At 48.0% G+C, this 18,743-nt stretch overlaps 1 protein-coding gene across 1 annotated transcript in view; it reads left to right on the forward strand.

The window, feature by feature from the left end:
• The window catches only part of rnf17 (ring finger protein 17), a 236,879-nt gene that overhangs the window by 167,690 nt on the left and 50,446 nt on the right, over positions 1-18,743 (forward strand). The window contains exons 26-27 of the mRNA XM_085998300.1: positions 5,346-5,496; positions 18,433-18,548. Coding sequence (XP_085854426.1) covers positions 5,346-5,496; positions 18,433-18,548 — 267 coding nt within the window. The remainder of the gene's footprint in view (positions 1-5,345; positions 5,497-18,432; positions 18,549-18,743) is intronic.

Here is an 18,743-nt window from a genome sequence, read left to right on the forward strand (position 1 = left end):
AAGGCTAGCATTCCATTAGCCTTTTTGATTATTTTCTGTACCTGTTCATGACATTTTAATGATCTATGTACCTGGACCCCCAAGTCTCTTTGGACCTCCAATGTTTTTAGCTTTTCACCATTTAGAAAGTACCCGGTTCTATCTTTTTTAGGTCCAAAGTGAATGACCTCACATTTGCCTACATTGAAATCCATTTGTCACAGTTTTGCCCATTCACTTAATCTATCAATTTCTCTTTGTAATTTTATGTTTTCATCTACACTGCCTACAATGCCGCCTTTCTTTGTGTCATCGGCAAATTTGGATATGTAACTTTCTATGCCATCATCTAAGTCATTAGTAAATACTGTGAATAGTTGAGGCCCCAACACAGATCCCTGTGGGACACCACTAGACACATCCTGCCAATTAGAGTACCTGCCCATTATCCATATTCCCTGTCTCCTGCCTCTCAGCCAATTTTCTAACCAGCTCAATAATTTGCCTTCAATTCCACGGGCTTCAACCTTAGTTAAGTGTCTCTTATGAGGGACTTTATCAAATGCCTTCTGGAAGTCCATATAAATAACATCCATAGACATTCTCCTGTCTGCTACTTTAGTCACCTCTTCAAAAAATTCAGTCAGGTTTGTTAGGATGACCTACCTTTCACAAATCCATGCTTGCTCTCTCTGATCAGCTAAAAATTTTCAATGTGTTCAGTCACCCTATCCTTAGTTATAGACTCTAGTAATTTCCCGACAACAGATGTTCGGCTAACTGGTCTATAATTTCCTGGTTTCCCTCTCTTGCCATTCTTAAATAGCGGAGTGACATGTGCAATTTTCCAATCTAAAGGGACGGTTCCTAAATCTAGAGAACTTTGGAAGATTATAGTTAGGGCATCTGCAATATGCTCACCTACTTCCTCTAAAACCCTGGGAAACCATCTGGTCCTGGGGATTTGTCACTCTTTAGTGCCATTATTTTCTTCATTACTGCTATTTTGCTTAAGTTAATTTTATTGAGTCCTTTTCCCTAATTCAATATTAGTTTCCTTTTGATTTCCAACATGCTATCCTCTACTGTAGTCAGAGTAGAAATAGAAGAATATTTCAGATGAATACGTGGCTAGAGGAATGGTGCCAGGGGGAGGGATTCAAATTCCTGGGACATTGGAACCGGTTCTGGGGGAGGTGGGACCAGTTCAAACCGGATGGTTTGCACCTGGACAGGGCCAGGACCGATGTCCTAGGGGGAGTGTTTGCTAGTGCTCTGGGGGAGGCTTTAAACTAAAATGGCAGGGGGTTGGGAACCTGAGCAGGGGGACAGAGGAAAGGGAAACGAGGATAAAAGCAAAAGATAGGTAGGAGAAAAACAAAAGTGGCAGTCAGAGAAATCAACGGTTTAAATCAAACATGGCCACAGTAAATAATAATTCTAACCGGTCTAAGAGCGTTAAAAAAACAAGCCTGAAGGCTTTGTGTCTTAATGCGAGGAGCATTCGTAATAAGGTGGATGAATTAGCTGCGCAAATAGAGGTAAACGAATATGATTTGATTGGGATTACGGAAACATGGCTCCAGGGTGGCGAAGGCTGGGAACTCAACATCCAGGGGTATTCAATATTCAGGAAAGATAGGCAAAAAGGAAAGTGAGGTGGGGTAGCATTACTGGTTAAAGAAGGGATTAACACAATTGTAAGGAAGGATATCAGCTCTGATGATGTGGAATCTGTATGGGTAGAACTGAGAAATACCAAGGGGCAGAAAACATTAGTGGGAGTGGTATATAGACCTCCGAACAGTAATGTGGAGGTTGGGGATGGCATTAAAAGGGAAATTAGAGAAGCGTGCAAAAAGGGCACAACAGTCATCATGGGTGACTTTAATCTACATATAGATTGGATTGGACTAACCAAATTAGTAACAATACTGTGGAGGAGGAATTCCTGGAGTGTTTACGGGATGGTTTCCTGGACCAATATATCGAGGAACCAACCAGAGATCAGGCCATCTTAGACTGGGTATTATGTAACGAGAAAGGATTAATTAGCAATCTTGTTGTACGAGGCCCCTTGGGTTGGAGCGATCATAATATGATCGAATTCTTCATTAAGATGGAGAATGAAGTAGTTGACTCAGAGACTAGGGTCCTCAATTTAAATAAAGGAAACTACGATGGTCTGAGGAGCGAGTTGGGTAGGATTGATTGGGGAATGTTACTCAAAGGGTTAACGGTGGATAGGCAATGTCAAACATTCAAAGACCGCATGGATGAACTACAGAATTTGTTCATCCCAGTTTGGCATAAAAATAAAACAAAAAAGGTGACTCAACCATGGCTAACGAGGGAAATTAGGGATAGCATAAGATCCAAGGAGAGGACATATAAATTGGCCAGAAAAAGCAATAATCCAGAGGATTGGGAGCAGTTTAGGATTCAACAAAGGAGGACAAAGGGATTAATTAAGAAAGGGAGAATAGAGTATGAGAGTAAGCTTGCAGGGAACATAAAAACTGACTGTAAAAGCTTTTATAGATATGTGAAGAGAAAAAGATTGGTGAAGTCAAGCGTAGGTCCCTTGCAGTCAGAATCAGGGGAATTTATAATGGGGAACAAAGAAATGGCAGACCAATTAAATACATATTTTGGTTCTGTCTTCACAAAGGAGGACACAAATAACCTCCCAGAAATGTCGGGGAACATAGGGTCTGATGAAAGGGAGGAACTGAAAGAAATCAGTATTTGTAGGGAAATGGTGTTAGGGAAATTGATGGGATTGAAGGTCAATAAATCCCCAGGGCCTGATAATCTACATCCTAGGGTACTTAAGGAAGTGGCCCTAGAAATAGTAGATACATTGCTGATCATCTTCCAACATTCGATGGAATCTGGAACAGTACCCATGGATTGGAGGGTAGCCAATGTTACACCACTATTCAAAAAAGGTGGTAGAGAGATAACGGGGAAGCCTGACATCAGTAGTGGGGAAAATGCTAGAGTCCATTATAAAAGATGTAATAGCAGAGCACTTGGAAAGCAGTGACAGGATCGGACAAAGTCAACATGGATTTACAAAAGGTAAATCGTGCTTGACTAATCTACTGGAATTTTTTGAGGATGTAACTAGTAAAATAGATAAGGGAGAACCAGTGGATGTGGTGTATTTGGACTTTCAGAAGGCTTTCGATAAGGTCCCACTAAGAGATTAGCATGTAAAGTTAAGGCACATGGGATAGGGGGCAAGGTATTGACTTGGATAGAGAACTGGTTGGCAGATAGAAAGCAAAGAGTTGGAATAAACGGGTCTTTATCCGAGTGGCAGGCAGTGACTAGTGGGGTACCGCAGGGATCGGTCCTTGGACCCCAGCTATTCACTATATATATTAATGATCTAGAAAAGGGAACCAGATGTAATATCTCCAAATTTGCAGACGACACAAAGCTGGGTGGGCGTGTGTGCTATGAGGAGGATGCCAAGAAACTACAGGATGATTTGGACAGGTTGGGTGATTGGGCAGAAGCATGGCAGATGCAATATAACATGGATAAATGTGAGGTTATCCACTTTGGTGGCAAAAACAGGAAGGCAGATTATTATCTGAATTGCAATAGATTGGGAGAAGGGGAAGTGCAACGAGACCTGGGTGTCCTTGTGCACCAGTCGCTGAAGGTAAGCATGCAGGTGCAGCAGGCGGTTAAGAAGGCAAATGGTATGTTGGCGTTCATAGCGAGAGGGTTTGAGTACAGGACAAGGATGTCTTGCTGCAGTTGTACAGGGCCTTGGTGAGACCACATCTGGAGTATTGTGTGCAGTTTTGGTCACCTTATCTGAGGAAGGATATTCTTGCCATGGAAGGAGTTCTGCGAAGATTCACCAGGCTGATACCTGGGATGGCAGGAATGACGTATTAGGAGAGATTGGGTCGATTAGGCTTGTAATCGCTGGAGTTTAGAAGAATGAGAGGGGATCTCATTGAAACTTATAAAATTCTGGCAGGACTGGACAGACTAGATGCAGGGAGGTTGTTCCCGATGGTCGGGGAATCCAGAACCAGGGGTCACAGTCTAAGGATAAGGGGTAGGCCTTTTAGGACAGAAATGAGGAGGAATTTCTTCACCCAGAGAGTGGTGAACCTGTGGAGTTCTCTACCACAGAAGGCAGTAGAGGCCAATTCATTAAATATATTCAAGAAGGAGTTGGATATATTTCTTGAGGCTAAAGGGATCAAGGGGTATGGGGAGAAAGCAGGGACCGGGTACTGAACTTGGATGATCAGCCATGATTGCATTGAATGGCGGAGCAGGCTCGAGAGGCTGAATGGCCTACTCCTGCTCCTATCTTCTATGTTTAAATACTGACGCAAAGTAATTATTCAATATGTCTGCCAATTCCTTATTATCATTGACAATATCACCAATATCAGTTTTCAAGGGGCCAACATTGCTCCTGACCACCATCTTTTTCTTATAATTGTAAAAATTCTTTGTGTTGATTTTGATATCCCTTGCAAGTTTCTTTTGATACTCCCTTTTTTTTTAGATCTTACTATCTGTTTTGTCACCCTTTGCTGTTCTTTGTATCTTTCCCATTCACCAGGATCTGTGCTTTTTTTGCATTTTTGTATGCTTTTTCTTTTGATTCGTTTTTCTGCCCCCCCCCCCCCCCCCCCCGGTCTGGTGCGTATATTTGTGTGTGTGCACCTTCCCATGGGAGACCAGACGTGTTGGATTTTAGCTCACCCCTGGTGCTCTCTTTACACTGAAGTCAGCAGTTCATATAGATTCGGATCCTAATCCAGGAGTTACCAGGCTGAGAAATTAGCGCACAGCAGCTTACTTTTAGTAACCGTTCCTGTCTCATTATATCCAGGTTGGCCCCAACACTGGTCCCTATGTAAATAATAAGGCTGTATTTTAACCTATGTTACTGGAGTGACCCTTAGTGCAGAGACCTGATTTATGGTAGGTCTCCATAGAAGGGTAAAAGTATCTCCTGTTCACGTTGATAATGTGGTAAGTTACTTAATGAAAGCATGTTCCAAATCTGTTCATCGACCCATCATCTTTCCTTTTTTTAATGCATTCATCATCTATTTTTTTTCTAATTCTGTACTGTTGACTCCGTATATGCCTCCTGGAAATACTGTGCAGACAAAATGTAAAATAACTACATTAAACAGTAACCCCTCTTAAAACGGAACAATCTGTTTAGAATTTTGATTGTGGAAAGTGCATCCTAGATATTTTAACTATTCTGGCTGAAAAAGGCTGGCAGTAGGAAGGCACAAGAGGCATAACATTTTACAGAAGCATATCAAACAGAATATGTAAAATTGATACAACAGTAATATTTGCTTCAGTTTGCAGGAGGAAATGAAAAATGTGTATTCATCATTGGAAGAAGAAGCTGTTGAATGGGAGGAAAGTATGGACTGTGCATTACTGGTTTTTGAGCACAGAGAGTGGCGAAGAGGGAAAGTCACCAAAGTGATCTCGGATAAGTCTGTGGAGGTAATTGTTTGTGACGGGTGCTGTCCGCATACCTAGTAATATTTTATCGGCTTCAATCAGACATGGGGCATTGGTGCAGTGTGTGGTACCTTGGACAATTTGGATAAATGAGTATGTTGGACATAGGTTTCTATGCTCGATTTAGGTTTCTAATCTGCATAATGGTCAAGGTCACAAGTAAGGCAGAGGGATGGGCACCAGCATACAGGAGTAGAAAAGAGGAATAAGGTGCATAAAAGAGTGAGTATGTTGGATAGTACTAGAGGCGTTAGTACCATATTAGATAGGAGCGGACTAAGAAAGACTACAAAAAATTCAAAAATGGGTTTAGAATGCATGTACGTAAATGCACAAAATGTGGTGAATAAGGTTGGTGAGCTACAAGCACAATTAGTGATGTGGCAATAACGGAAACGTGGCTTAAAAATGGTGAGGACTGGGCACTTAATATTCAAGGGTACAAGGTGTTCAGAAAAGATACAGAAGTAAAAAAGGGAGGTGGGGTGGCAGTGCTGATTACGGAAGACGTAGGGGGCGATTTTCCTGGAGCCGTCAGGCGGGCTTTCAGGCGTGTGTGGGGGGGGAAATCGCAAAAATAGGGGGTCGCGACCCCCCCCCCCCCCCCCCGCCTGATTCCCCGCCCCGTCCGATTTTCACCCAGGCGTTTCTATCCGACCTGAATCAGTCCCACCCGCAGCAGGTGGGACTGGTCTTCAGGCACCTTAATCACCAATAATTGGCATCTATAATGCCATTTTAAGGGGCCCTTGCTATTTTCAGCCTTTTCCCACGTTAAACACGCTTGGAGGGAACACCGCTGATGAAACCTGGCGTGAACAATATTGGATTGCTGACTATCAGCTGCAGGTCAATCAGGAAAGAAGAGATTTAATCAGGGTTGGGGCAACTTGTTCCAGGCTTAGGCACAGCTGTGGAAGGTTGGAGCCTCACACACTTCTCCAGTGTGAGCTCCTGGGAAGCCCCTCTCGCCACCCTCACTCAGCGCTTCCTCAACGGAGGCATCTACCAGAAGCATGGGAGGCCTTTTTTTCCTTCCCTTCTTGGCATTAGAGGATCTCCAGCAGCAGAGGCGGCAGCAGCAGATCCAGCAACAACAGCAGCAGCAGGAGTGACCGGCTGCGGCTCACCCACCTGAGGCAGCACAGGCCAGAAGGGGCCAGCGCATGGAAGGCCGCCGGCGCAGGAGATACCCCTCAAACAGGGTCTACAGACACAGGGTCAGCTACCTCAACATGACTGAGCAGCAGTGCCAAAGGCGGCTCCGACTTTCGCGAGAGGTAGTGACTGACATCTGCGCAATGCTGCAGCAAGACCTGGAGCCCAGAGCACCAGGTCAACACTCCTTACCAGTGGCCATCAAAGTCACCACTGCACTCAACTTTTTTGCCTCGGGCTCCTTCCAGGGATCAGCAGCAGACATCAGCGGCATCTCCCAGGCGGCCGCACACACTTGCATCACGCAGGTAACCGATGCCCTCTTTGCCCTCGCGCACAATCACATCCATTTCACCAGGGATCGCGCAAGTGTGTGGGCGCGAGCGCTTGGATTAGCTCATCTGGCAGACTTTCCAAGGGTGCAGGGCGTCGTTGACTGCACACATGTGGCCCGTAGGGCACCCCATCGCAATCCAGGAGTTTTTGTCAACCGCGAGGGCTTCCACTCCCTTAACGTTCAGCTGGTGTGTGACCACAAGAAGGAGATTTTGCATGTTTGTGCCAATACCCTGGCAGCTGCCATGACTCCTTCATACTGCGCCAGTCTACTGTGCCTCTGCTATTCAGGCCGCCAGACGAACTTCAGGGATGGCTACTACTTGGAGACAAGGGCTATCCCCTGCGGACTTGGCTAATGACGCCGTTGAGACCAACCAACGAAGCTGAGGAGCGCTACAACTCCAGCCACATTTCCACCAGATGCATTATCAAGCAAACCATCGGATTGCTGAAGATGCGCTTCAGATGCCTGGATAGATCAGGTGGAGCCCTGCAGTACTCAGCAGCCAGGGTCTCCAAAATCGTCGTGGTTTGCTGTGCACTTCACCACATGGCACAGCATCGTGGCTTGCAGATTCCTCAGACCAAGTGGCTCCTCACAGACCCGCCTCGGATGAAGATGATGCTGAGGAGGAGGAGGGCGAAAACGACCATCCTGTAGAGGCCCATCAACCAGCGGCACCATTACGCGAGAACATTGCTGCCTGGGATGCAAGGAACGCACTCATCCTGTCCAGATTTGCTTAGCCTAGTACATCAAACACTGTAGCTCGCTGCTTCTTACCTGAGCATGGACAGTGGCCAAATCCTGCGCATTCCTACCTATTTGACCAGCATCCTGACAACTGCAAGTCATCCTAAGGCCTCAATGTGAAATCCCCATTCGCCAAATGACACACGCCACAACGGCAGCAGTTGCCATCAGATTTTTTTAAGAACAAGATACTGATGACATAATAACTATATACAAAACTTTTCACCCAAGTGACTACCCTTGTGATTAGTGGTGCTTTATTTTTCTCTTACGCGTGCTCCTACGTAGTGGTTCCCCTGTGGCTTCAGCAGATGTGGAGGCCCCTTGCTGACTTTCCTGCTGCTCCTGTCTCGACACCTTTGGCGGGCGTCCTCTGGGGTGGCGAGCCTGTGAGGGCTCGCCAGCAGTCTGCTGCTCCTGCGGCTGTGCAGGGGTTGAGACGCCTTTCTCACTTGGGTGTGGACTCCGGCGGGGCTCTGACCGAGGGCTCTGCAGTGGCATGGAAGTGTGAGCGCATGGAGAGGAGCCCCCACTTCCTTGAGGTGTGCCAACAACCTCCCTCTCATGGGTCAGGTCCCCCTCAGCGCCTGCAAGTGGCTGGAGAGCACCTTGCTGCACATCAGGGGGGCCATGGGGACCCGTATCTGCACTGGAAGTCCTACTCAGAAGGACTTCCATGAAGGTCTGGTTTCTGTGTTCAATAGATGCCCATCGCTCCTCAAGAGATGTCATTCTATTCTGAACACTCACCATGTTTTCCATATCCTGGCGACTAAGCTCCTCCATGGCCGTAGCCGCCCTCTCCTCGGCCGTAGCCAGCCTTACCACGGAGGTAGCTATCCTTTCCATGGTGATGCGTTCATGCGCCAGTGACTCCACTAAGGCTCTGCTCATGTTCGCTATGGACTCCTCCATTCGCTCCACACTCGCAGCGACCCTGGAGACAAAACCTGCCAGAGACTCCTGCATCAGTACATAGAGATCCATCACCTCTTGCGGATGGACCCAGAGGCAGAGGGTCGACATGCAGCTGAGCTGAGCTGGCAGAGGCTTGCGCCCTCCGACGAGGACTCTCCACTGCTGTAGGGGTCTCCACAATCTGCTGATGCTCACTTGTGAGCTGTGAAACACCAGGTGACAACACTACTCTATGTCCCGAAGGTCCCCCCGAGGTGTGATTGTCTGCGCTGGTGCTGGGTGCGCTTACTTCTGCTGACGCTGCGCCCTCAGAGGTTGGAGCTTCCTCTGAGGAGTCTGGCTGCTCAGCCTCTTCCTCCTCCACAGTGGGGACGGGGGCTCTGGATGGTCCTGTGGGGGAGTAAAGGAAAGAGTTAGAGATGTGATGCCAAGGTTACATGCACATTGGATTTTGCAGATGTTCATAAGTCCAAATGATGTAGCTTCAGAATCAACAGCGACTCATGCTATGTCAATGAGAAAGATGGAAAACTATTCTGTCACCAGCTTGCGGGACTGCCCCTTTCTCTCCTTCCCCAACTTCCGCAGCCACATCAGCCCCGACAATTTCCAGCACTCCTTCCTCCCAGGGGGTCAGGTGGGCTATTGAGGGTGGGCCTCCTCCAGTCCTGGCTCGCTCTCTGTTGTTGTGAGCTCTCTTTTCCTGCAATGAGGGAGACAAGTGGAGTTTGAGTGAGAATGAAGGAATGAGTGTAGAGATTGCATAGCATAGATACTTAGAGGGAGACAAAGATGGAGTGAGGTTGCAAGACCAAGGGCCCCCCCCCCTGTGTGTTGTCAGTTGTGTTCAAAGCATCAGTGATAGGGAGTGTGAGGGCTGCATGGTGGAATAGTTACGTGAATGTGAGCATAGAAAGAGGGAATGGGTAAGGGTGTATGGATGTGACTGTGAAGTGGGATGTGGAGGAAGAGAGTGCTAAAGCTGAGTGCTGGTGGGGAAAGTCAATGGGGATCAGTTTGGGGGTGATGGAAACTTTATACTTTCCTGTACAGTGAAGGTCATGGAATCGTTTCCGACACTGTATCCAGGTTCTTCTGGTGACTCCCAGCGAGTTGACATTGCTGACACCTGCATTCATGCAGCCTTGGTCTCAGTGGGTGGCCTCTTCCTCCCTGACCTAGGGAAGAGGACCTCCCTGTGGGCCCTAACCCCATCCAATAATGTTTGCAGTGAAGCCTCGTTGAATTTGGAGGCAGCTCGGGGTCTGCCACTGGCCACAGCTGCTGCAGGCTCCTCTGCCATCCTGTATGGTTTTTTTGGAAGCTTGCAGAGGAAGCAATGCTTGCTGTGGACCTTAAAAGCACCACGAATGATGACATCATACTGTGCTACTTTCTGACTGGAAATACTCAATTAGCAAGGGTTCCCACACGCTGGAAATGAATTGGCCAATTGAGGGAAAATTGCATCAATCTGGCAGACCCATTTAGATTCGTGTGGGAACCCCGACATTCGGGGAACCCGACAATTCCCCACACCTGCAGGAAAATCGCCCCTGTAGTGTTGGAAAGGGAGATGTTCTTGAGGGGACAAGGACAGAATCCATTTGGTTAGAGTTAAGAAGCAAAAAGGGTATGATCGTGCTATTGGGAGTATTCTATAGGCCTCCAAATAGTGAGAGGGTGGTAGAGGAGCAAATCTGCAGGGAAATCGCAGAGATATGCAAGAGTTATAGAGTGGTGATATTGGGGGACTTTAATTACCCAAATGTCGATTGGGATAATGCTAGGGTAAAGGGAAAGGAGGGGGAGGAATTTCTGAAATGTGTTCAGGAGAATTTCCTTGACCAATATGATCTTGGCCCAACTAGGAAGGAGGCATTGCTGGATCTGGTGCTGGGGAATGAGGTGGGCCAGGTTGACCAAGTGTCTGTGGGGGAACACTTTGGTACGAGTGATCATCGTATCATAAGATTTAGATTAGCAATGGAGAGGACCAAGGAACAATCTAGAGTGGAACTTCTAAACTGGAATAGGGCTAACTTCAATGGGATGCAAAAGGATCTAGCCAGGGTAAAATGGAACCAAAGACTGACAGGAAAAACTGTAACGGAACAATGGGTGATCTTTAAGGAGGAGATGTTCCAAGTACTGGCTAGGTACAAGAGGGAAGGGTAAGGGAACCAAAGCAAGGGCTCCTTGGATGACGAGGGAGATAGAGAAGATGATGAAACACAAAAAGAGGGTGTATGATGCATGTCAGGTGAATTTTTCAAGGGAGAACTAGACCAAATACAATAAGTTGAGAGGGGATGTGAAGATGAAAATAAGATTGGCAAAGAGAGAATATGAAAGTAGAATGGCGGTTAACATAAAAGTGAACCCAAAAATATTTTACCAGCATGTAAACAGTAAGCGGAGGGGTGGGGCCTATTGGAGACAAAGAAAGTGATATATGCTTAGAGGCGCAGGGCAAGGTTAGAATAACCATTGAGTACTTTGTATCGGTGTTTAATAAGGAGGTGGATGCTGACAAAATAGCGATAGAAGTGGAAAAGGTAGAAGCAATGGAAGGGGTGAAAATTGATAGGCAGGATGTACTAGAAAGGCTGGGTATGCTTAGAGTGGACAAGTCACCTGGTCCAGATGGCTTGCATCCCAGGTTGCTAAGGGAATTGGGACGGAGATAGTGGAAGGGCTTGCCATAATTTTCCAATCTTCCCTAGATGCGGGGAGGTGCCTGAGGATTGGAAAGTGGCAAATGTGACACCATTGTTCAAGAAAGGGTGTAAGGACAATCCTAGTAACTACAGTTTAACATCAATGGTGGGTAAAGTTTTAGAAACAATAATCAAGGAAAAAATTAACAGGCATTTGGAGAGGTTTAAGCTAATTAAGGAGAGCCAACATGGATTTGTAAAAGGCAGATCGTGTTTGACTAATCTAATTGAATTTTTTGATGAAGTAACAGAGGATTGACGAAGGGAAATGCAATGGATGTTGTCTACATGGATTTTCGGAAGTGTTTGACAAAGTACCACATAGAAGGCTGGTTAACAAAATTGAGGCTCATGGAATAGGTGGCAGCTTGGATAAGGAATTGGCTTAAGGACAGAAAACAGCAAGTTGTGGTAAATGGCTGTTTTTCAGACTGGAGGATGGTAGACAGTGGTGTTCTCCAAGAGTCAGTGCTAGGGCCACTGCTTTTTTTGATATATATAAATGACCTGGATATTGGAATACAGAGTAGAATTTCTAAATTTGCCGATGACACCAATCTTGGAGGTGTGACAAACCGTGATGATACCAATTGACTGCAACAGGACATACGGGCTGGCAGAATGTGCAGACAAGTGGCAGATGGAATTTAATACAGAGAAGTATGAGGTGATGCATTTTGGCAGAAGGAACAGGGAGAGGCAATATACACTTAATGGCACCGTTTTAAAGAGTGTGCAGGGACAGAGGGGCCTGGAAGTTAATGAGCATAGGTCCCTGAAGGTGGTAGGACATATTGAGAGAGTGGTTAACAAAGCATATGGGATCTTGGGTTTCATAAATAGAGGTATTGAGTACAAAAGTAGAGAAGTTATGCTGAACCTTTATAAAGCACTGGTTAGGCCACAACTGGAGTATTGGGTCCAGTTCTGGTCACCACACTTTAGGAAGGATGTGAAGGCACTTGAGAGGGTGCAGAGGAGATTTACCAGAATGGTTCTAGGGATGGGGGATCTTAGCTACAAGGACAGGTTGGAGAAGCTGGATTTGTTTTCATTAGAGCAAAGGAGGTTGAGGGGTGATTTGATAGAGGTGTACAAGATTATGACGGGTTTGGATAGGCTAGACGGAGAAAGGCTGTTCCCACTAGTTGATGGTACAAGGACTCGGGGACACAGATTTAAGGTTTTGGGCAAAAGATACAGGGGGGACGTGAGGAAAAACTTTTTAATGCAGTGAGTGGTGATGACCTGAAATTCGCTGCCGACGGAAGTGGTGGAAGAGGAGACACTCAATGTTTCAAGGGGAGACTGGATAGGCACTTGAGGGAAATAAACTTGCAGGGTTACGGGGATAGAGCGGGGGAATGGGACTGACTGGATTGCTCTACAGAGAGTTGGCACGGACTCAATGGGCCGAATGGACTCCTGTGCTGTTATGACTCTATGGCCTAGAAATTCAGTTGTTTGCGCCAGCCGCTAGCGCCTTAGGAGGAGGAGAAGTGGGGCGCTAAGCGGCTAGCGCCCAGGCGCAGCGCGATCTGTGCCTCTCGCGAACTTCAGTTAAGATTTAGCGGCATTTCATGGTGCAACGCCCTTTGTGCGTCCCGAACCTGAAATTCAGTGGCGCCGGCCTATTGTGCGCCTGGCGCCCCTAGCGACTGGGAGAGGGGAACGGTTCCCAGTCGCCGCGGGGGGCGCTAATTAAAGGGGACTCCTCCTGCAATATAAATGGCAGCCATTTTGCACCACTCCCTCTTTGTGAGAGTCAAATCTTTGGAGAGAGACAAAGGTAGAAAGCTTTCTGGTTTGGCTCAACACTCGCACAGGTACTTGTGGCTTCAGGCCAGAGCTTTGCACTTGTATTTAACTTCAGTGTCATAGCATTGATTGGAAACATATAATGGGGGCTGCAATGGGTGGAAACGTTGGGCTTCTCCATTGCATTCAAAGGGCTCAGAGACGCCGTGAGAGAGTGCCAGTCATGGCCAGACGGAGAAGGGCCAACAGGCGTCGGCAAAGGAGGCCTTACCCACCCAGGGTATACCGCCAGCAGTTCTCATATCTGAACATGTCTGAGGAGCAGTGTGTTCGGAGGCTGCGATTCAGAAGGGCGGTGGTCACTGAGATCTGCCACCTGCTTCGCGGAGATCTGCAGCCACAGCTGAGGAGCAGGACGTCTCTTTTCGTGGCAGTGAAGGTGACGGTGGCTCTCAACTTCTATGCCACCGGCTCCTTCCAATCCGCTACTGGGGACATTTCCAACATCTCCCAGTTTGCGGTACATTGCTGCATCCGCCAGGTGACCAATGCCCTTTTCAGAAGGAGACGTCAGTTCATCTCCTTCCCCATGACCGTTGACAAGCAGCAAGAGCGTGCAATGGGCTTTGCAGCATTAGCGGGCTTCCCCATGGTGCAGGGCGCCATTGACTGCACGCATGTGGCTTTGCGGGCACCTCTAGAGAATGCCGAGGATTACCGCAACCGGAAGGGCTACCATTCGCTCAACGTGCAGTTGGTGTGTGACCACAGGCAGCTCATCCTAGCTGTCAATGCCCGCTTTCCAGGCAGCAGCCACGACGCCTTCATCCTGCGCCAGACTTCTGTGGCAGACATGTTCGAGGCCCAGCCTCACCCACGAGGATGGCTTCTCGGGGACAAAGGCTATCCTTTGTGCACCTGGCTGATGACCCCGCTCCGTGCACCCAGCACCCCTGCTGAAGAGGGATACAATGACAGCCACCAAGCAAACAGGAACATCATTTAGCAAACAATCGGCGTGCTGAAGCAACGGTTCCGCTGTCTGGATCGTTCGAGGGGGAGCCCTACAGTACTCATCTGAGCGAGTCTCCCATTTCGTTGTCGTGTGCTGCATGCTGCACAACCTGGCTATCCGCAGGACTCAGCCACTGCCAGCAGACATTGGAGGACCACCAGAGGAGGAGGAGGAGGAGGAGGACCAGCACAGGAGGGAGGCAGAAAGTGCAAGGGCCGCCCGTCGGCGGCTTATTGCAAGTCGGTTCTAGGCCCCCTCTCGGAATGGCTTGTGCTCCACAAGCCCTCAGCCGAGCAGGGCAACCAGGACTTCCAAAAGAAAGCATAGACAGTGCGACTTAAGAAATTTTTTTACTGTGATACCGCTGTGCCCTTCCCACATGACAAACTAATGGAGAGAAACCCCGCCCCCCCCCCCCCCCCCCAAAAAACACACATACACCAGTCTCAGCCTTTACAAGTAAAACAAATATACCAGTCTCGGCCTTTAAATATGAAACAAATACAGCAGTCTCGGCCTTTATATATAAAACAAAACATTTAGCCACACCTTCTACTTTATCCCCTGCGAGGGTGATCCGTTTCGCTTCCGTGACTGGCCCCTACCCGCCCTGCAGCTCATCCTCAATGGGACCCCAGTGGCTGCAGCAAGGCTGGGGGAAGGCTGCTGAGGGTCAGATGGTGAGACGGCAGATGCCCTTGGGGGTCGGCCTGAACCAGCTCTGGGCCTGGAGGGGTCGGCTGCTGACTGCTCCAACTCTGCTTGGGCGGCAGCAGTCTGTCCAACAGCTGGTGGCAGCTGCAATGGAGGAGTGACAGTGTTGGCTGCAGGAATGCTGCCAACCTGACAGATCACAGGCACTCCCTGGTCGGCTGATACATTGGCACGCGCACGGGCCAGCACTGCAGCATGCGCAGCAATCTGCTGAGGCACAGACTGCTGGGCTGCTGCGGCACGGCGAGTGCCCCGGCGATGCCTGGCCGATCCAGCGAGTGTGGCAGCAGTTAGTGCCCGTGTGGCCCTGGTCTGTGTCTGCATGACAGCAGCCAGTGAATGCACGGCACGACTGAGCACTTGGCTGGAAGCCGCCTGTGAAGCAGCGAAGTCCTGCTGACTCCTAGCCTGTGCTGCCACAACGTCCTGCAGATTCCTGGCCTGTGCTGCCCCGAATTCCTGCACACACCTTGCCAGTGACTCTGGAGTCAGGCATCCTTGCCACTGTAGTGTATGTACCTTTAAGAGGAACTATGTTTTTGAAGCCCCTGCATACTGTAGTACCAGTAGTGACCACTCGGGTATATAAGCCTGTGGTAGCGTCTTGTGTAGTTAGTTCACCTCCAGACTTTGTTCAGTAAACACTTGTTAAATCAACTCCTGCATTCCGTGTCTCCATTAACACACGGATCTAACAGCCACTACAGCCATGAGCTCAGTGTGCCTGCGCTCAGCCTGGGCGCCCATTTCCGCTAGGAGCCGCACCTCCTCTGCGCTCACCGTAGCAGGACTGGAGGCCGCACTCACCCTCTGGGGAGAAGGCCGCCGAGCTTCCCCACCCCTCCCGCGTTGCTGCAGCCCGCTGGTCCCCGGAGCTTCACTATCCTCCGAACCTTCCCCCCTGCTCCCCTCCAGGGAAGACGTGTCACCATCATGGCCATGGGCTGCCTCGGCTGAGGGTGTCCCTGATTGGCTGGCTTCCTCTTCCTCCTCCTCTATGTCTGGCTCGGACACAGTGCCAGCTTGAGGGTCCGCCTCCTCACCTGGCGAGTCACCATCTGAAAGCAGGGAGGCACAAGAGTTGCTTTAGAGTGAGGACAGGGCAGCAGCGAGGGAGGCATGAGTGCTGCTGTGCACTGCATTGGTTCGATAGTGGCAAAGGATGCTGGTGTGAGGCGCAAGTGGAAAGGGAGAGGTCAAAAAGGTGATGACCTTACCATTGGTGCCCAGAACAGGGTCAGCATCTCCAGTGGCGACGGGGCCACTCAGCCGGCCTGCCATGATCCGCTCCACTCGCTGCTCGAGGTCACTCAGCTGTTTCAGGTCAGGACGGCCTCCCCGGTCTGTCGCTGCTGTCTTCTGTTATGCGCCAGCTTGGCCTGCAAGAGAAAGGACCGCCTCAGTGTCAAGCCCTGATCTTGCCCGCACTGCCTCCCATGGTCGATTAGCCCTGACAGTGTCAAGCGTCTAAAGTCCTGAATGCGCAAGTGCTTTTCATGACAGTCCCATAGCTGCTGGATGAGGGCTGGCCATCAGGGCTTTCAGACCCGTTTGGCCATAAAGTGAGGTGCACATGCAGGGATGAGGAGGATTCTGGAAAGGGTACTCACCCTGACAATCCGAGTGAGGTCGTTGAATTTTTTCCGGCACTGGGTTGGTGTCTTGCCAACCACGCTGTTGGACGTGACCCTGTTTGCCACATCCCTCCATGCTTTCCGATTTTCGGTGGGCAGCGGCCTCCTGCCACCCTCAGGGAAGAGGATATGGCGCCTGCGGTCCACTGCGCCAACCAGCAGCCTCGGGTCACCCTCGCCGAAGCGCTGCGCTCTCTCCCTGGCCACCTCCATTCTCCTGGGCGTGGAGCTGTTCCAGAAGCAGTGTTCAGGCCTTGCCTTAGGGCTGCAGTGTGCAGGGCGTGGCAGCCAAGCAATTCCACCCTCCCCCTTTAAGTGCTGACCGGCGCCTGACTGCCCTCAATGAGCAACTCGCCGCACCTGCACTGCGCCCGCCTTCGGTGTCTGCGCCCCGGATCGCCGGCTTAGTGCCTAATGATAGTCGTGCATCGCCTGCTTTAGCGCAGCAGCAACCTCTTGGGGCGATGCAACTGAATATCGGCAAAGGTGGCGCTAAGTTGCACCGGGCACAAAAGTTAGCGAACGCCATGCTGTAGCGCCCCAAACGTGGCTATACTGAATTTCTAGGCCTATGACTCTAATAAATATTAAAAATAAACTAGCCAGAGTATGAAAAAGGTATTTAGTGAAGTTCTCTTGTGTGTCATAGGTAAGTTAAGATTTTTGCAGCTAGGAAAATCAGAGTGCCTTAATAGACTTTTCGGACTTTTACTGTGTCTCTAAGACCATCATATAGTGCATCTGGTTTTCACTTCTGTCTTTAACACCATATGCATGTGCAATCTACTAAGTAAGCTTATGGAGAATTGTTTTATTATACCATTTGCAGGTTCTTTCATTTAAAGCCAGTTTCTACCTTTTTTAAGGTGTGTAAAACTGCAAGGATCTTTTCTGTTCTGTCGACATTTGCGTAAAATGCCTGTGTGCCACTCTGTCAAGTCTTTCTGGAAATTATCAGAAAAATATTGGCAATGCCGAATCTAGAAATTAAGGGTTTCTTGAACTACCCAAAGCCATTAAAACTGAAAAGAGATTCCACAAGGAGGGCTTGGTATCTTTTAAATTTCAGATCTTCCTGTGATGCAGTTACTGACACAGTACAGTAAATGTGCCACTCAAGATGAAGCATCTCCTCATGTTGACTAGTTTAAGACTAATTAATTGCTTAATGCTTTGACAAGTCTGCAAACCAGCTATGGAGACTAATGGCAGAGTTTCCCTGCACATTTCTACTTTGATCTTGTCAAGGAATAATTAGTTTGTCAAGGCTGTACTTGCATCAGCCCTTAATACTTCACACATGGACCTTCCTGTTTTGTTCCCCATGGGTATGTGAACTATAATGAAAGCTAGATGTCTTCCCTTTTAGACAAACCATGCACCTTCCTTCCTTCCTTTCTTTGTATCTCCTAGATGGTGCCTGTTGTGTGCATAATCATTATTGATATACAATTTCAAAAGTCTTTCCTATGTTTGGTTTAAATTGAAGATACTTTATAATACTGAGATACTCCATTTATGAAAGCATTGCATTCAATGTGAGTAACTTGACCTCATACCAACACTTCTGAAGTTAGCCAACTGGAGTCACTCTTGTATTGGAAAGAGAAGATTGCGTTAAAAACCTTAAAGGATTAGGTGTGTGTTCCTCTAGTTGAATAGGCGACCTGTGCATGGTGTGTGGAATACACCTTCAACTCAAGTAATTTTTACATCGAAAAGCGAGTAATTGTCTTTTTGGTTTACTGTTGGGCTACTGCAAAGATGGAATGTAAGTTGCTATACTACTATAGGGAGGCCACGGGTAGTTTATATACATGGGATTTTGTTTTACAGTTTTAAAGACTTCATGTGCTGTTGTTTTGCTACAAAGGAATGTACACTTTCTGAGATTAGTTATTTTTGCAGGTGTTCTGCTATGATTTTGGAAATAAAGAAACCGTGAACATCTGCATGATAAGACAACTAAAGGAAGAATTTCGATTTGAACCTCTGGCACTTGAATGTTCTTTATCATACATCAGGTGACTTAAATCCTGTGATTACTGTAGTTTTGTCATTTTGGGTGAATAATAAAAGGGATTGATTTTTTTCTTTGATTATAATGTTTAATGGATACATCAAATGTGTGTGCAAAATATACAATCTTCAGGAGGTAACTTTCACGTTTTTTAAAGCATTTTATAGTTTTTAAACTATGAATTCAGCTTTTACTACTA

The sequence above is a fragment of the Somniosus microcephalus genome, chromosome 10 (genome assembly GCF_052327205.1).
Source record: "Somniosus microcephalus isolate GS21.2 chromosome 10, FLI_Smic_1.0, whole genome shotgun sequence".
NCBI classification, from domain to species: Eukaryota; Metazoa; Chordata; class Chondrichthyes; order Squaliformes; family Somniosidae; genus Somniosus; species Somniosus microcephalus.